Source organism: Trichechus manatus, unplaced genomic scaffold (genome assembly GCF_000243295.1).
Source record: "Trichechus manatus latirostris isolate Lorelei unplaced genomic scaffold, TriManLat1.0 scaffold00042, whole genome shotgun sequence".
NCBI classification, from domain to species: domain Eukaryota; kingdom Metazoa; phylum Chordata; class Mammalia; order Sirenia; family Trichechidae; genus Trichechus; species Trichechus manatus.
Window position 1 is genome coordinate 6359691 of NW_004443978.1, and position 19326 is coordinate 6379016.

The 19326-nt window shown below is 40.9% G+C and overlaps 1 protein-coding gene across 3 annotated transcripts in view; it reads right to left on the reverse strand.

Annotated features, from left to right (window-relative positions):
* KIZ (kizuna centrosomal protein) overlaps positions 1-19326 on the reverse strand; it is a 176680-nt gene that overhangs the window by 27783 nt on the left and 129571 nt on the right. For all 3 annotated transcript variants that reach the window (XR_002824100.1, XM_012555584.2, XM_023731397.1), the window contains 2 exons: positions 10355-10520; positions 9416-9481 (listed from right to left, as the gene is read on the reverse strand). Coding sequence is in view for 2 of the 3 variants with exons in the window: in XM_012555584.2 (XP_012411038.1) it covers positions 9416-9481; positions 10355-10520 (232 nt within the window). In the remaining variant the exon portion in view is untranslated. The remainder of the gene's footprint in view (positions 1-9415; positions 9482-10354; positions 10521-19326) is intronic.

Consider the following 19326-nt stretch of genomic DNA (forward strand, 5'->3'; position numbering starts at 1 on the left):
CTCAGTACTGAAGTCACTCCTGAGGTTCACCCTTCAGCCAAAGATTAGACAGGCCCATAAAACAAAACGAGACTAAATGGGCACACCAACTCGAGGGCGAGGGCGAGAAGGCAGGAGGGGACAGGAAAGCTGATAATGGGGAACCCAAGGTCGAGAAAGGAGATTGTTGACACGTCATGGGATTGGCAACCAATGTCACACAACGATATGTGTATCGTTTAATGAGTAACTAATTTGCTATGTAAACCTTCATCTAAAGCACAATTAAAAAAAACATTTCCTTGAACACAGGGAACATCTAACCAAGAGCACTCTTCTGAAACATGCTTTTTTTCAATGACCACACATTTAAAAACACCACTCTCTGCAATGTAATGAATGGGAACCTTTGCTACAGCGAGCACTTGGCAGCAGGCCCCTGGATCAGGCCTCAGAGCCTGATCCCTGCCACAGAGACAGGGTGATGGGGACCATAAAGCAGCACAGATAGGGTGGGTCCCTCGGCTCTGTACGAGGTAGGGGTGCCCTGTCTAAGAAGCAGCAGGTAACAAGTCTCTGCTGACTCTATGCACTTCTGCAACAGGACAGGTGAAGCACTTCCTAATAAAGACTCAGAGCTGGAGGTGTCATGCCACTTCACTCTGGTGATCTGAAGTTATTGCTGCAGTCATTCCTCCCAGGATAAATGCAGTCACCAGTGACAACTTGGCCTTTGTATGTTTCCAGCCCTTTTCCAGTTTAATGTAAAACTGAAGCAGTAACGTTTTGGGGAACACTGCCCAGAACCCAAGTGGCACCCTTCAAATCCACGCTGACCTCCCAGAAAGCTCCTAAATGGAAGTACCTTAACATGACCTTGAATATTTCAGCTTGACAAAGAATATCAGTGAGGAATGGCACAGTCAGACAACCACTTTCAACACAGCTTGACCAAGAGAATTGGTGTCAAAAGAATGAGAGGCTGAATGGACATTCTTAGAGGATTAATCCTCTTGAAATAAAAGCTGAGAGCCCTTTTCACATGGAGCTTAAGGAGATGAGTCTGCCAGGATGGGCACGTGGGGTGGGAAAAGTACTGGTGGAGTGAATGACTGAAAAAGATAGTATTCTGGCTGAAAACAATAAGCATTTAAGGAAACCCCCATTTTACCACTCCCATTTTTACTCATTCATTTGACAAACTAAGTGCCTACTATGTGCCAGCTACTGTATTAGGCAACAGGTTTTCATGAAATTTAGCATAAACTGTATCATTTGCAATAACTAAAACTCACTTAGTACTGAAAAGTAAACTTGGTGTGAATACAAGGAAAATCGCCAATGTGAGAGACTTCGGCTGGGGGGCATTCAGGAGATTTTCTCTCATCATCTAGACAAGGATTGCTTTAATCCTGACCCAAGTGTCTCAAGAAAACACTGACTTAAATATCCTACTACCTGCACGTGGTCTCTGAGGCCTAAATGTGCTCAGGCTTGCCCCATTTTATAAAGGGCACACCTTTTGGTATAATCCACACTTGGAAATTCTCGCAAGCTGTCTACCTCTCTAGGCCTAGCACAAAAGAAATGAAAGATACAATTTTATTCATCATTGCTCTCAAGAGAATTCTTGCAGGGTTCATCTTTTGTTATGACATACACTAATGTTAAATTGATTCAGACTTCCTGATGCAGTTGCCTTTCTTGTAAAGTGAGAGAGGCAGGGTGGTGGAACAGAGAGAGTTCTGGGTTTTAATCCTGAAGTTTGAGTTCAATTCAAGTTCTACCATACTAGCTATACAGCTTTGAGCTTTCACTTAATCTCTCCAAGTTTCTGTTTGTCCATCTGTAGGCTAAGTTACTAACAGTCACACCACAGGGCTGTTGTAGGATGAGAGATAATGGAGGCTCTGACGGTGGGAGCCCAGTCTTTGCTGTCCCTGGTATTTCCAGAATTCAGCCCAAGTAGTAACATACATGCAAATGATACATTAGTTACTGTGTGTATAGAACCACACATAAAGAGATAACAAAATCAATCTTTCACTTCTACCTGGATTCTTATAAAGTGTGAACAACTAGACTAATAAAAGGGGTAGACTGTGATAACAACAGATCATACAGGCCATGGAAATACTTACTCTGAGTGTGTATGTGGGTGTATGTACTAGAGGGTTTCTATGTAAATCTTAGCACAGATTATGGGAGCTAGTTCTGAAACTCACACATGGCTTCCCATGATGATGATTAACAAGGCAGATGTCTTCATAGTCATAGCAAACTCTTTAGGGAGGAGCTCCTCTGCCAAGGAGACCTATGTTTTGGGGTATAACCAAGTAAGAAAGGAAAATAAAGATATGAGAACACTGGCACATTTGATTCCATTGGTATACAGAGAGAATCGTAGACTCTTAGCATTAGAAGGGATGCCAGAGTTCCCAGAACCAAGAATCTCTTCTCCACTGTCCCTCTAGAGAGCAGGCTCCCACCATGGCTTAACCACCCAGCACACAATCTCACACCTGGAAGACACTCAGCTTGGTTTTGCTAAAATGATTAGTTAAAAAAAAAAAAAAATGCTTCCACTACTGAGCTGTGAATTCCTTCTCTGTAACATCACAAAAAGGGTTTCTTGGGCTGCACTCTATAGCTATGCTCAGTGAATGTTCTTCCTTGTACATGGGAGCCCCTCAAATATTTAAAGATACCTTTTGTGCCCTTCTCAAGTGAAGCACCCCCAGGATCTTCATCATTCTGAAAATGGCATGACTTCAGATTTTCCCACACAATTCTGACGGACTTGTGCCTGCTCCCAGATTTATCCTTGTCCTCTCTACTACATCCCTTCGGAAATGGCTGTAAAAAATTAAGACACACAGAAGGCCCCCACACTGAAGAAGTGTGCTTTTAAACTGCTGAAAGTTAATATTGGAATCTTCTAGTTATCAATTTGAAGAACAGCTTTAACAAGTAGCTTTTGATCATAATGTCTGGTTTTAGTTACACTAAAGTAGCCCAAAGTCTCATATAAAGCAATCTCATCCACAGGGGAGGTTCCCACAAAAAGGAACCATAAAAAAAAACTGAAGATTATTTTAGAGTACAGAGAAAGCTGGTGCCCCTACTAGACTCATGGTTTTAAAAAGCATTCCAAATATATGTGTGTGAATATTTTCCAATATAATGTGCTCCACAGAACATTAATTTCGTTGGCTGTTGATAGGAAGGATTCCATTTGCAAACAGATGATAAGTTATTCGAAACTCTAGGTTTGCACTTTTAATCAGTCCATGTACTGAGTCTTCTTTCTAAAAGTCTTCAAAAAACTCTTGTACATTGTGTACACTGCAGAGGGCAAGACAGATCATTCAGGGTTTGGCCACAAATATGTTTTCCTTGAAGCATTCTCTGAGCTGAGCATTGTGCATACACATTTTGGGAAACACGTGCATCAGTCTGTCGTCATTTGTGAGGTGGCATACCCCGGGGAGGACTGTTGCCTGGTGACCAGTGCCCTGCACTGTCCTCAGCCGTGAGCACGTAGGGAACGCGTGGGCAGATGTCTGGGCCTTGACCAAAGGGATCCCCAGGAGCCACTTCCTCAGCCTTTTGGGATTCTCCTCTAAGGAGGGCTTCTTCACCTTCATGGGACTAATAAGACGTTCCAAAAGTATCACAAATCTTTCCTCAAGTTTCCTTCTTGATAAAGTAAACACCCCTCTGGACTCAAATCATCAACTGTTTTCAAGTGGAACTTTCTAGCAGAAACTAAGCGCTATCTATGAGGAACTAGAGCAGCACAGTACTTGGGCTCCCAAGCAGCTGCGATGAGTCAGGGAACGTGAGCAGTTTCCAGAATCACAGACTAGAGGTGTCCAGACCCATCTTGGGACTCATCTCAGGATTGTTCCTTTTGTCACACTTCATCCCCATCCCCCTACTCACCTCATTCTTCTTTTCCTCTGAGTTTTGTGAGGTTCCTTTTAACTAGACGCCACCAGTTTGAAAATGTTGGGGTTGGGGGGGCCAGGGCAGGAGAAGATCAATAATACTACTAATATTCACATGAATATTATTATAAATAATAGCTACCATGTATTGAGCGCCTAGTATACGCATGGCACTTTCAGATACATGATCTCACTTAAACTTTAAGACAATGACATCAGGTATTAAAGCCTACTTTTCAAAAACGGAAGCTCAGAGAAGTGGAGAAAAAGGGCAGGGTGTGAAAAAGCTGACACTCATGGCTGATGCTAAAGCCAAGGCTCAATTTTTTACATTTCCCCAGCCCCCAGGATTAGCCTCTTTGCCTTGGAATATTTTAGAAGGAATGCAGCCCATACAAACACAACCAACATGCACCTACACAAAGAGGAAAGCCTCAACAGAAACTCATAAAGGGGTAGGAAGACTCCATCTTAAATCAAAGTATATACCCACCTTAACCTACCACACCCCGCGGTCTGTCAGTTTGTCTTACTGTGCTGGCTTGAGTGTTGCTGTGATGCTGGAAGCTATGCCACTGGTATTTCAAATACCAACAAGGTCACTCATAGTGGACAGGTTTCAGCTGAGCTTCCAGACTAAAACAGACTAGGAAGAAGGACTTGGTGGTTTATTTCTGAAAAAATTAGCCAGTGAAAACCTTATGAATAGCAGCAGAACAATGTCTGATATAGTGCCGGCAGATGAGCCCCTCAGGTTGGAAGGCACCCAAAATACAGCTGGGGAAGAGCCACCTCCTCAAAGTAGAGCTGACCTTAATGACATGGATGGAGTCAAGCTTTCAGGACCTTCATTTGCTGATGTGGCATGACTCAAAATAAGAACAGCTGCAAACATCCATTAATAATTGGAACGTGGAAAGTATGAAGTATGAATCTAGGAAAATTGGGACAAATTGTCAAAAATGAAATGGAACGCATACACATCGATATGCTAGGCATTAGTGAGCTGAAATAGACTGGTACTGGTCATTTTGAATCGGACAATCATATGGTCTACTATGCTGGGAATGACAAATTGAAGAGGAATGGTGTTGCATTCATTGTCAAAAAGAACATTTCAAGATCTATCGTGAAGTACAAAGCTGTCAGTGATAGGAAAACAGCCATATGCTTAAAAGGAAGACCAGCCAATACAACTATTATTCAAATTTACACATCACTACTAGGGCCAAAGATGAAGAAATTGAAGATTTTTACCAACTTCTGCAGTCTGACATTGATCAAACATGCAATCAAGATGCACTGATAATTACTGTTGACTGGAACGTAAAAGTTGGAAACAAAGAAGGAACGGCAATTGAAAAATATGGTCTTGGTGATAGGAATGAAGCCGGAGATCGCGTGACAGAATTTTGCAAAACCAAGGACTTCTTCATCGCAAATACCTTTCTTCAACAACATAAATTACAACTATACAAGTGGACTGCTCCAGATGAATACACAGGAATCAAACTGACTACATCTGTGGAAAGAGACAATGGAAAACCTCAATATCATCAGTCAGAACAAGGCCAAGGGCCAACTAAGGAACAGACCATCAATGCTCATATGCAAGTTCAAACGCTGAAGCTGAAGAAAATTAGAACAACTCCACAAGAGCCAAAATATGAGTATACCCCACCTGAATTTAGAGACCATCTCAAGAATAGATTTGATGCATTGAACACTAATAACTGAAGACCAGGAAAGCTGTGGAATGACATCAAAGACATCATACATGAAAAAAGCAAGAGGTCATTAAAAAGACAGGAAAGGAAGAAAAGAGCAAAATGGATGTCAGAAGAGACTCTGAAACTTGCTCTTGAACACAAAATAGCTAAAGCAAAAGGAAGAAATGATTAAGTAAAAGAGCTGAAAAGACGATTTCAAAGGGTATCCCAAGAAGGCAAAGTATTATAATGAAATGCGCAAAGACCAGGAGATAGAAAACCAAAAGGAAAGAACATGCTCGGCATTTCTCAAGCTGAAAGAACTGAAGAAAAAATCCAAGCCTCGAGACGCAGTATTGAAGGATTCTGTGGGCAAAATACTGAATGACACAAGAAACGTCAAAAGAAGATGGAAGGAATACACACAGTCACCATACCAAAAAGAATCAGTCGACGTTCAACCATTTCAGGAAGTAGCATATGATCAAGAACCTATGGTACTGAAGGAAGATGTCCAAGCTGTACTGAAGTCACTGGGAAAAACAAGGCTCCACGAATTGAGTGAATACCAACCGAGATGTTTCAACAAATGGATGCCAACACTGGAAGTGCTCATTTGTCTATACCAAGAAATCTGGAAGACAGCTACCTGGCCAACCAACTAGAAGAGATCCATCTTTCTGCCCAATCCAAAGAAAAGAGATCCAACAGAATGTGGAAATTATTGAACAATATCATTAACATCACACATAGGTAAAATTCTGCTGAAGATCATTCAAAAGCAGTTGTAGCAATACATCGACAGGGAACTGCAAGAAATTCAAGCCAGGTTCAGAAGAGGATGTGGAACGAAGGATATCACTGCTGATGTCAGATGGATCTTGGCTGAAAGCAGAGAACATCAGAAAGATGTTTACCTGTGTTTTATTGACTATGCAAAGGCATTTGACTGTGTGGATCATAACAAATATGGATAACATTGCAAAGAATGGGAATTCCAGAACACTTAATTGTGACCCTGAGGAACCTGTACGTAGACCAAGAGGCAGTCATTTGAACAGAACAAGGGGATACGGCATGGTTTAAAGTCAGGAAAGGTGTGTATCAGGGTTGTATCCTTTCACCATACTTATTTAGTCTGTACACTGAGCAAATAATGCGAGAAGCCGGACTACGTGAAGAAGAATGTGGCATCAGGATTGGAGGAAGACGCATTAACAACCTGATGACACAACCTTGCTTGCTGAAAGTGAAGAGGACTCGAAGCACTTACTGATGAAGGTCAAAGACTACAGCCTTCAGTATGGACTACAACTCAACACGAAGAAAACAAAAATTCTCACAACTGGACCAATAAGCAACATCATGATAAATGGAGAAAAGACTGAAGTTGTCAAGGATTTCATTTTACTTGGATCCACAACCAACACCCATGGAAGCAGTAGTCCAGAAATCAAATGGTGTATTATATTGGGCAAATCTGCCATAGAAGACCTCTTTCAAGTGTTCAAAAGCAAAGATGTCACTTTGAGGACTAAGCTGCGCCTGACCCAGGCCATGGTGTTTTCAATTGCCTCATATGCAGGCGAAAGCTGGACAATGAATAAGGAAGACCGAAGAAGAATTGATGCCTTTGAATTATGGTGCTGGTGAAGAATACTGAATATTCCATGGACTGCTAGAAGAACAAACAGATCTGTCTTGGAAGAAGTACAGCCAGAATGCTTCTTAGAAGCAAGAATGGGGAGACTTAGTCTCAGATACTTTGGACACGTCACCAGGCTGGACCAGTCCGTGGAGAAGGACATCACGCTTGGTAAAGTGGAGGGTCAGCGAAAGAGAGGAAGACCTTCAATGAGACAGACTGACACCATGACTGCCAACAATGGGCTCAAGCATGACAAGTATTGTGAGGATGGTGCAGGACTGGGCAGTGTTTCGTTCTGTTACACACAGGGCTGCTATGAGTCAAACTGACTGGATGGCACCTAACAACAACAACCCTACCAAAAACCAAATCTCCTAATAATTATGCCAAAAGACACAACAATCTAATAAAGGAATGAATGGTCAACAGCTTAGAAATCCAAGTAGCCGTAATAACAGACACAACAACAGTACTGAGCCAGCTGAGGTGCCGGAGGCTCTCAGATGTGAACTTCATGGGAGGGCAGTGGGTGGAAGCAAGGAAGGAGGGGAGTGTGGTGGCAAGGACAGCACGGCAATACTCTAACACAGTAAATGGTTTTGAATCTTTTTTCATATTTCCCAAGTTATTGTAAACGTCTAATTCTATAGCCCACTCGTAATAGGCACAAAGCATTTTTTTAAACTGCCAACTATTGATGAATCAATGGCAGGTTGCTGAAATTACAGTTCCTTTAAAATCTTAAAGGTGAATCACTTTTATCACGTCTAGGCACACTGTATTTCTTTCTGCGTGTGGAAAAGGAAAATCTGAAACCTCAGTACTTAACTCTCTCTTATCTGACAAAGTCCACGAGAAAATGACATTCGCATTAATTTTGGGGAGAGTCATCTCCTCCCATCAAGGAATAAGTGTAAAGAAAACGTGCAAAGAGACGTAAGAATGGGCAGCTAGGTCACCTCCTACTTCTCTCCAGTAAGGTCTTTCCGATTTTAATGGAAATAAATTCAGAGACCATAAACGTGAATAAAGGGAAAAGCATACAAATGACTTCTTGATTATCTGCAGTTTGGGGTCATCTACACTTCTTCTATTAATAAAAATAATCAAGAGGTGACCCTACCAGAGTTTTTTCAAAATGAAGAATAAAAACACAATAAAAATATCAGTGGGACAAATGTTTAAAAGAAAAGGAAACTCTGTATTTTGGAATGAAATATTATCTGATGCAGAATACATACAATAATTGCTCTACTATCAACTCCTTTTTCAAAACCAGAGTTCATCACAGAAACATGGGTTTGGAAAATTAACCATCATGCCATGAAGCAGGCTGCCATAAATGAAGGCCACTCCTCTCTGCTTACAGACGACAGCAAACTACCCCGGATGCAGACGCGTGCCTCAGGGCCTCAGCGCACAGTGTGTTTACGTGTATAAATCTTTACAGTCAGACCTTTGGATTGATAATGAAGTAGTGCACCACTTTACAAAATAAGGTACTAGTAAATTTAGATGTACAACAAATAGAACTCCGTTCAGAATACTAATTGCTGCTGTTGATACTCTAAAACACGTAATGATATCATTCAGACTCCATCTAAACATGCCTAATGCATCTGCTCTGCAGAAATCTTAATAGGTCTTGATGAAACCTTAGTACTAAAATTTTTAAATTATCAGACAGGCTTTGTAACTGAGGAACAAGCAAGCTTCCTGTCTGACACTTTTTTTTCCTACTGTTATTCTAATGATACACATTTAACTGTTACAGGAAAGAAAAGAATCAAATCAGAAACATCCGTAGTTTGCCGTATAATGATGCAGTGTTCCCCATGGAGACTGACCTTTTCACACAACGCAGGAGCTGAAAGGCTGAGTGTGGGCAACACTCAACATGTGTAAATGTGTAACCTGATTACGAGGCACTCAATGGACACCATTATTTTCCACCCGTTTATGTTAACATAAGCTCATACTTTGTAATCTTATGGTTAATCTCCTGCTCCAGCATATAGTGGTTGAATATACTTGCTCTTAGCAGGTCCACAAACCACTAACCCAGGGCGTTTTGAGTGTATAAGGTTCAATCCTGCATTTGAAACTCTTAGGCTACCTGTTACTTTTACCTGTGACTGGAATCTTTGTTGCCACACTTTCTTCCTTGCTCTCATCTCTGCAGCTGCTTGAAACTTCTAAAATTCGAACACATAATAATAAAAAAACATATTTCAGAGTTGTACTTATGGGACAGGTCTTTGTTCTAACTGCCACTTCTTTTATTTTCACTGCCTCCCTTCCCTCCTGTTTCTGGTTATTTTATTTGGTCTGAAACAGTACTGTCACTAAAAAGGAAACCTGTTCTAAATCTAAGGCAGCTCCGTGTCGCTTTCATGCAAGATCATCTAGCCTGAAATCTATCAAACTTGGTGAGATTTAAAACCAGCAAGCCTTAAATCCTGCACGTGTGCACTTCTGTGTCCACACTGAGCAGCTCGTAGCTATCTTGCAAATACCATACCAGTAGAGCAGTTCACTGGTATGCTTTAAGAGAATGCTGAAATAATCACAATTTCTGGATACTAAAAGTTGGTTATTAAACTTTGGGGGTATAAATTCATTGCTTCTTAATCATCTGTTTAGACTTTGATGAGGTCCTATTATAATTTTAAAAATGTTTAAAAATTATGAATAAATTCCATTTAGTGATATCAAGAACTTAACAATACTTTTATGGCATCATTTTAATGGAATCCTCTTCATCTTTGTGGGATGATCAAAATTATCTTCTGCCAAGTAATGAGTTAAGATTTCATAACTCATAAACATCTACTTTATTAGAAAGTCAGCAGAACTACAGACCTACAATTAGGTTCCCACTCCTGTTAGACTAAACAAGAACATACATACTTATTGGAAGTTGGTATAAAACAAATAACGTATTATGCGTGTTAAAATCAGAGATATTCTCTAGCTGGTTTTATTTTATAGGTATACCTTAAGAAACAGGGTGTCATAGTGACTCTGAATGCATTTTTGCTGTGGACAGACCCTCTAACAATAGTTACCTTGTTCTCCTGTAGGAACACTGTTGAGCCATAGACCGAGGTTTGCTTCCTTTATGCCACCATTGTCATTCAGAATAGATGGCAAGCTGCAGGATGATTCATCACTGTGAATAGATGACCTATCTGCACACTCTTCTGTGAGGGCTTTTTTCAATAATGCTGTTGCCTACAGGGTTTAAAAGAAAGCACAAAGAAATAAAAACAAACTGTAGCCACATTCCCCTTGGTCTCAAAGCCCCAGCCTTCAAACATAATTTTAGGTTAAGCTTTACTTAGGATTTAATTTGCTTCCCTGACATTTAACTGAAATTAAAACGTCTTCAAGATAAATTAACATCTGATTATTTCCCAGCATAATTTACTTCTTTGTAACCATTTACACTCACAATAATACATTTTTTTGAGGACTGAATCTTATGCAATGCAGAAGTGTTCTTCTATCTGTGAAGTGTGTATATGAGATATAAACACCTCTGAATTTTTTTCCTCCTCAATCTGGGCTGGCCCATCCCTTATGTGCATACAGAAGTTGCAGCCCCAGACCTGCCTTCTTGAGGAAAGATTTACTCGTTCATTGCACGCGTCCTGTTTTTGAGACACGTAAGATAGAGTTGATTTGATCTGAGAAACAGACCTAGAAAAGTGTGATCTTGTGGTAACCCCATCTTTCTAGAAGCGATCCTTGAGCTTCCCCTAAAATGGGGAATATTGCAGAAAAACTTTTCAGCTGAGGAGGTTGCACTGAGCAAGAAGATAACTGGCATTATTCTAAATTAGAACCTCAACGAGGACAGAGATGGTCTGCACTCTGCCTCTAAATCTGCCACAAGCTTGGGGAAACTTATCTGCTACACTGCCTGTTTTATTTTGAAGAGGTCTATTATCTTGGACCTCTGATGACGCAGTGGTTAAGAACTGGGCTGTTAACCAAAAGGTTAGCAGTTCGAATCCACCAGCTGCTCATTGGAAACCCTATGGGGCAGTTCTACCCTGTCATATAGGGTCACTATGAATCGGAATTGACTCAACCGCAACAGGTTTGGTGTTTTTTTGTTTTTTTAATTATCTTAGGAACTCTGATCGCACAGTAATTAAAGCACTTGGCTGCTAAATGAAAGATCAGATGTTGGAACCCCCCAGCCGTTCAATGGGAAAAAGATATGGCAGTATGCTTCTGTAAAGATTTATAGCCTAGGAAACCCTGTGGGGCAGTTCTATTCTGTCCTATAGGATTGCTATGGGTTGGAATCGACTCGATGGCAATGGTTTTCTTTGGTTTAAATTGTCTTAGCCCTATCACCTCATGTGTCCTGGGCAGGGAGGTGGGTATAGATTTGATTACAGCCAACTTCAGAGGTGGAGAAAAAGTGGCAGTTAATGGGACTTGAGTTAGCACCTGCGTCTCTTAATTTCAGTGCTTTTCCTCACAAAAGAAAAACATACGGGTAACAAGAACTAAACCTTTAGTTGTTGTTCTTCTTAGATGGTGTCATGGTTTGAATTATGTCCCCCCAAAAATGTGTATATCAATTTGGCTGGACCATGATTCCCAGAATTGTGTTGTTGGCCTCCATTTTGTGATTGTAATTTTATGTTAAAGAGGATTAGGGTGGGATTGTAACACCACCTTTACCCAGGTCACATCCCTGATCTAGTATAAAGGGAGTTTCCCTGGGGTGTGGCCTGCACCACCTTTTATCTCTCAAGAGATAAAAGGAAAGGGAAGCAAGCAGAGAGTTGGGGACCTCATACCATCAAGAAAGCAGTGCCGGGAGCAGAGCGCATCCTTTGGACCAGGGGCCCTGCACAGAGAAGCTCCTAGTCCAGGGGAACACTGAAGAGAAGAAGGCCGACAGAGAGAAACAGCCTTCCCCTGGAGCTGGCGCCCTGAATTTGGACTTTTAGCCTACTTTAACTGTGAGGAAATAAACTTCTTTTCATTAAAACCATCCACTTGTGGTGTTTCTGTTATAGCAGCACTAGATGACTAAGACAGGTGGTGTCAAGTTGGTTCCGACTCACAGCGACCCTATGTACAACAGAACCAAACACTGCCCGGTCCTGTGCCACCCTCACAATCGTTTGAGCCTGTTGTTGCTATGTTTGAGCCCATTGTTGCAGCCACTGTGTCAACTGATCTCACTGAAGGTCCTCCTCTTTTTTGCTGACCCTCTACCTTACCAAGCGTGATGTCCTTCTCCAGGGACTGGTCCCTCCTGATAACATGTCCAAAGTATGTGAGATGTAGTCTCGCCATCCTTGCTTCTAAGGAGCATTCTGGTTGTACTTCTTCCAAGACAAATTTGTTCTTTTGGCAGTCCGTGGTACATTCAATATTCTTCGCCAACACCATAATTTAAAGGCATCAATTCTTATTCAGTCTTCCTTATTCGTTATCCAGCTTTTGCATGTATATGAGGCGATTGAAAATACCATGGCTTGGATCAGGCACACCTTAGTTTTCAAGGTGACATCTTTGCTTTTCAACACTTTAAAGAGGTCTTTTGCAGCAGATTTGTCCAATGCATGCGTCTTTTGATTTTCTGACTGCTGCTTCCATGGGCATTGTTTGTGGATCCAAGTAAAATGAAGTCCTGTTTATCATGATGTTGCTTACTGGCACACCTTAGTTTTCAAGGTGACATCTTTGCTTTTCAACACTTTAAAGAAGTCTTTTGCAGCAGATTTGCCCAATGCAATGCGTCTTTTGATTTCCTGACTGCTGCTTCCATGGGCATTGTTTGTGGATCCAAGGAAAATGAAGTCCTGTTTATCATGATGTTGGTTACTGGTCCAGCTGTGAGGATTTTTGTTTTCTTTCTGTTGAGGTGTAATCCATACTGAAGGCTTTTAGTAGACAGTCAATTATCACATAGTTATGGTGCCAAGTGTATGTTTCTCCCCCACTTCCTGCTTAGCAGTAACAATGAGCCCAGGGAGAGGAAGCCTCACAGGTATGCTGACCTCTCACTGGTAGATGACCACAATGGCACATACAAGGCAGTGTCCGACCCACCTGTAGGGAATGAACGTGGGCTTTACAAGCTAACACAGATAGCGCACAGGCCATCTTCAGTCCAAGAGTGAAGAAGTAACAATGTAATCATCCAGTGAACAAGGGAAAACAATAATCTTTCCTTATGATTCACAGGAAGCGGGTGAAGGAGCCCTGAGGAGGAATTGCTGAGGCAGAATGTACAGCAGGGAGGGTCTAGCCTTGCTGTGCTTGGCTTTGAAGATACTCTGAGGCCATTGCCTTCAGCCTTGGTACCCTTGCAAGCCTATTGCCCTTCCAAGGGTTGTAGGCCTACTGGACCCACAGGCTATCAGCCGGAGCAGCTGACACTGGGGGATTTAAGGAGTTCATCTCCTCAAGGGCTTGGCCAAAGGACTTGGCATCAAGCTAGCCTTGAAGTTAGGACCTGTGTTCCAGTTTTAGCAAGCAGGAGCTTTTCCTCTATTTATATAAAATAGTCCCTGGATTTCACTCCAGTTGTGATAACTCTCTGTTGGGATGTTCTGCTCAGTATCCCCGCTTCTGCAGACGGGGGCTCAGGTATGGAGTCCAACCCTGGAAGTGCAGGCTAAGGCTGGTTCCCATCACTGGTTGCCATACTCCTCCAATCCCAGCTGCCTACATAAACCACTGCACTGTACTTGCTTTCAGAATCTGTCCAGGAAGACAGAACGAAGATTGGACACCACCTCCTAGCACTGCCATCTCTCAACTGTCAGTATACTCTCTGCACACCTTGGAAGTGTCCCATTTCTAGGTCTCCACCTCTCCTGATCTAGTTCCCACAGAAGGTCAAGTTCCTCTTCTGTGTGTCCGATATCCTAGATATATGAAAAGCATTTTAAGATATGAACAAAGAGAACTGGCTCAAATTCTGTAGTGAAAACTATAATTTTATCTGAGATTTAAAATAATCTAGATATCCTGTGAGAACTTCAAGTATGTATTTCTGCCCTACACTATCTGATACAATAGCTATAAGTAATAATTTCTTGGCATGACCTTATAATAGTCACTGTCTTAACACACATTTTAAAAATAAAATGGTTAAAGGACTCTTAAACCTTTCCATACTTTCTACCGTAGGCTGGCAACTATGAAAGATTCATAGGCTTTCAGGCAATTTAAAACAAACGACTTTATCATTCCTCCCCTCCCCTGAGTGCTGAAGCGGTGTTGGATTAGCAGTGACTCAGACTGCTTCGCACTGGTTCCTCCACGATGACACACACTGTATCTCACACTCTCGTGCACCACTTTCACCTAAGACTCTCTTTGGCTTTAGCTGGGTTCCCACTGGGCTTGAAAGAACACAGAAGAAAATGTAATAATGCTGAAAATGTCTTTCTACTAAGTCCTTAAACCACTACTGCAGTGCTGCTCAGAACCCTTTTTCCACAACGAGGTTAAGTAAAGTGGTGAGCATATTACAGTTTAATTTATTTAGTGTATTTTACCCCCTTTATCTTCACTCAGCACTCATCTGCAGGATTTTTCCTCCTTTTTTAATAGAGATGTTTATAAAAGATCTTATTTTTTGAACAATTTGTGCAGAAATTGCTAAATGGGAGCTAATTTCCTGTGTAAACTTTCACCAAAAACACAAAATATTAAAAAAAGAAGAAGAAGAACTTGTCTTTTAAGGCACTTGTACAGATAATTTCTCAAAGATGACTATCTTATATGTATAAAGATTTTGGTGGATGGTCAAACTATAACATAAGAATGGTTGGCTTAGCTCTACTGGACCATGGAGCCCACAGAGAGCAGAGGACCTACCCACGGGCCATTTGAAAAGGACTCCACAATGTAAGTCTCTAACAAGCAGTGAACAATGACAAACATGGACAGAAACCAAAGTCATCCTCAGTCAAGGAAAGTTCATAAGGTCAAAAACAACTTCTGTAGAGTCAGGACAAACATCTGTAACTCATTCTCAAGATGTATTGCTTGCAGATCTTTTAGAAAGGAGTACTTCTAAGGAAGTCCCCAATTTGAAGGAGCTGTAAGTCTGAGACTGACAACACTGACCCATACCTGCAAAGGAACAAAGGCCTAGAGAAGATGTAACAAGCTGCTGCTTTACACATCTCACACTGGGACTGAATGGGCTCTGCAAATTGGAGCTCGATATCTGAAAAATGCCACCATACAACATTACCATAGGCCTTTTGGATAGTGCTGATGCATGAGCCATGCATGGGTCTCAATTTATCTAATCTTAATTTATCTTAGCTAATAAAGCTAATAAAGGCTCTCTTTGAATTACAGACATTTGGAGCCCAAGAGGGAAGACTAGAAGATTGTTTCCCTGTTCAGAGATGCTCAGCCCTAAGCAAATACCAACAAACTAGTTCCTCACTTTTCTGCCTTCCTGGCAGCCAGAAGAAAGGACTTGGAAACTAAATGCAAAAGCACGCAGTATTTGCAGAACAACTAACGTTGAAACCTCCATGTTTCAGATCTCATAAAAAATAAATCGCCCCATGAAATACATTTAGGAGTATTCCTAGAATTACTGGCTCACTTCTACTAGAATTTTTTTTTTAATTGTACTTTAAGTGGAAGTTTACAGTTGAAGTATTTCTCATACAAAAATTTATACACACATTGCTATGTTACCCTAGCTGCTCTCCCTATAATGTGACAGGACACTCCTCCTTTCCACCCCGGACTTCCTGTGTCCATTCAACTGGCTCCTATCCCTTTTTGCCTTCTCATCTTGCCTCTGGACAGGAGCTGCCCATTCAGCCTCAGTATCTACTTGAGCTAAGAGGCTCTCTCTTCACAAGTATCATTTTATGTCCCACAGTCCAATCTAATCTTTGTCTGAAGAGTTGCCTTCAGGGAAGTTTTCAGTTCTAGGGTAACAGAGTGTTCGGGGGCTGTGTCTTCCAGGGTCCCTCCAGTCTCAGTCAGACCATTAAGTCTGGTCTTTTTACAGAATTTGAGTTCTGCACCCCACTCTTCCCCTGCTCCATCAAGGAATCTCTGTTGTGTTCCCTGTCAGGGCGGTCATTGGTGGTAGCCGGGCACCATCTAGTTCCTCTGGTCTCAGGCTGATGGAGTCTCTGATTGATGTGGACCTTCTGTCTCTTGGGCTAATATTTTCCTTCTGTCTTTGGTACTCCTCATTCCCCTTTGCTCCAGGTGGGCTGGGATCAATTGATGTATCTTAGATGGCTGCTCGCTAGGTTTTAAGACCCCAGATGCCACTCATTAAAGTGGGATGCAGAACATTTTCTTAATAAACTTTGTTATGCCAATTGACCTAGATGTCCCCTGAAACCATGGTCCCCAGACACCTGCCCCTGCTACTCTGTCCCTCAAAGTGTTTAGTTGTATTCAGGAAACTTCTCAGCTTTTGGTTTAGTCTAGTTGTGCTAACTTCCCCTGTAGTGTGTGCTCTTTCCTTCACCTAAGATAATTCTTATCTACTATCTACTTAGCGAATACTCCTCTCCCTCCATCCCCACCCTCGTAACCATCAAAGAACATTTTCTTCTGTGTTTAAACCATTTCTTGAGTTCTTATAATAGTGGTCTTATACAATATTTGTCCTTTTGTGACTAATTTCACTCAGCATAATGCTGTCCAGATTCATCATGTTATGAGATATTTCATAGATTCACCGTTGTTGTTTATCATTGCAGAGTATTCCATTGTGTGAATATACCATAATTTGTTTATTCATTCATCCATTGATGGGCACCTAGGTTGTTTTCGTCTTTTTGCTATTGTGAACAGTGCTACAATGAACATGGGTGTGCATGTATCTATTTGTGTGACGGCTCTTATTTCTCTAGGATATATTCCAAGGAGTGGGATTGCTGGATTGTATGGTACTTCTATTTCTAGCTTTTTAAGGAAGTGCCAAATTGACTTTCAAAGTGGTTGTACCATTTCACATTCCCACCAGCAGTGTATAAGTGTCCAGTCTCTCCACAACCTCTCCAACACTTATTGTGTCTTTTGGATTAATGCTAGCCTTGTTGGAGTGAAAACAGTATCTCATTGTAGTTTTGATTTGCATTTCTCTAATGGCTAATGATGATGAGCATTTCCTCATGTATCTGGTAGCCGCCTAAATGTCTTCTTTGGTGAAGTGCCTGTTCATATTCTTTGCCTATTTTTAAATTAGGTTATTTGTCTTGTTGTTGAGGTTTTGCAGTATCTTGTAGATTTTAGAGATTAGACGCTGATTAGATTTGTTGCAGCCAAAAATTTTTTCCCAGTCTGTAGGTTGCTTTTTACTCTTTTGTGAAGTCTTTTGATGGGCATTAGTGTTTGATTTTTAGAAGCTCCCAGTTATCTACTTTATCTTCTGGTGTTTGTGCAGTTACTTATTCTGTTTACGCCATGTATTAGGGCTCCTAGCATTGTCCCTATTTTTTCTTCCATTATCTTTATTGTTTTAGATTTTATATTTAGGTCTTTGATCCATTTTGAGTTAGTTTTTGTGCATGGTGTGAGGTATGGGTCTTGTTTCAGTTTTTTGCAGATGGGTATCCAGTTATGCCAGCACCATTTGTTAAAGAGACTGTATTTTCCCCAATTAACAGACTTTGGGCCTTTGTGAAATATCAGCTGCTCATAGGTGGATGAATTTATGTCTGGATTCTCAATTCTGTTCCATTGGTCTATGTATCTGTTGTTGTACCAGTACCAGGCTGTTCTGACTACCATGGTGGTATAATAGGTTCTAAAATCTGGTAGTGTTGGCCTCCCACTTTGTTCTTCTTGAGTAATGCTTTATTTATTCGGGGCTTCTTCCCTTTCCATATGGTGATTTGTTTCTCCATCTCATTAAAAAATGCGAGTGGAATCTGAATCGGGATTGCATTGTATCTGTAGAATGCTTTGGGTAGAACTGACATTTTCACAATGTTGAGTCTACCTAACCATGAGCAAGGTACATTTTTCCACTTATGTGAGTCTCTTAGTTTCTTGCAGTAGCGTCTTACAGTTTTCTTTGTATAGGTCTTTAACGTCTCTGGTTAGATTTATTCCTAAGTTATTTATCTTCTTGGGGGCTACTGTAAATGGTATTGATTTGGTGATTTCCTCTTTGAAGTTCTCTTTGTTGGTGTAAAGGAATCCAACTGATTTTTGCATGCTTATCTTGTATCCTGATACTTTGCTGAAATCTTCTATTAGTTCCAGTAGTTTTCTTGTGATGCTTTGGGGTTTACTGTGCATAAAATCATATCATCTGCAAAATAAAGATACTTTTACTTCTTCCTTACTCATTTGGATGCCCTTTATTTCTTTTTCTAGCCTAAACGCTCTGGCTAGGACCTCCAGCACAATGTTGAATAAGAGTGGTGATAAAATCCTTGTCTGGTTCCTGTTCTCAAGGGGAATGGTTTCAGACTCTCTCCATTTAGGATGATGTTGACTGTTGGCTCTGTATAAATGCCCTTAATTATGCTGAGGAATTTCCCTTCTATTCCTTTTTTGCTGAGAGTTTTTATCATGAATTGGTGTTGTACTTTGTCAAATGCCTCTTCTGCATCAATTGATAAGATCATATGGTTCTTGTTTTTTGTTTTATTTATGTAATGGATTACATTGATTGTTCTTCTAATGTTGAACCATCCCTGCATACCTGGTATGAATCACTTGGTCATGGTGAATTATTTTTTTGATATGTTGCTGAATTCTAGGCTAGAATTTTGTTGAGGATTTTTGCATCTATTTCATGAGGGATATTGGTCTGTAATTTTCTTTTTTTGTGGTGTCTTTACCTAGTTTTGGTATCAGGGTTATGCTGGCTTCAAAGAATGAGTTTGGGAGTATTCCATCCTTTTCTATGCTCTGAAATACCTTTAGTACTAGTGGTGTTAACTCTTCTCTGAAAGTTTGGTAGAATTCTCCAGTGAAACTGTCAGGGCTAGGGCTTTTTTTTTGTTGGGAGTTTTTTAATTACCTTTTCAATCTCTTCTTTTGTTATGGG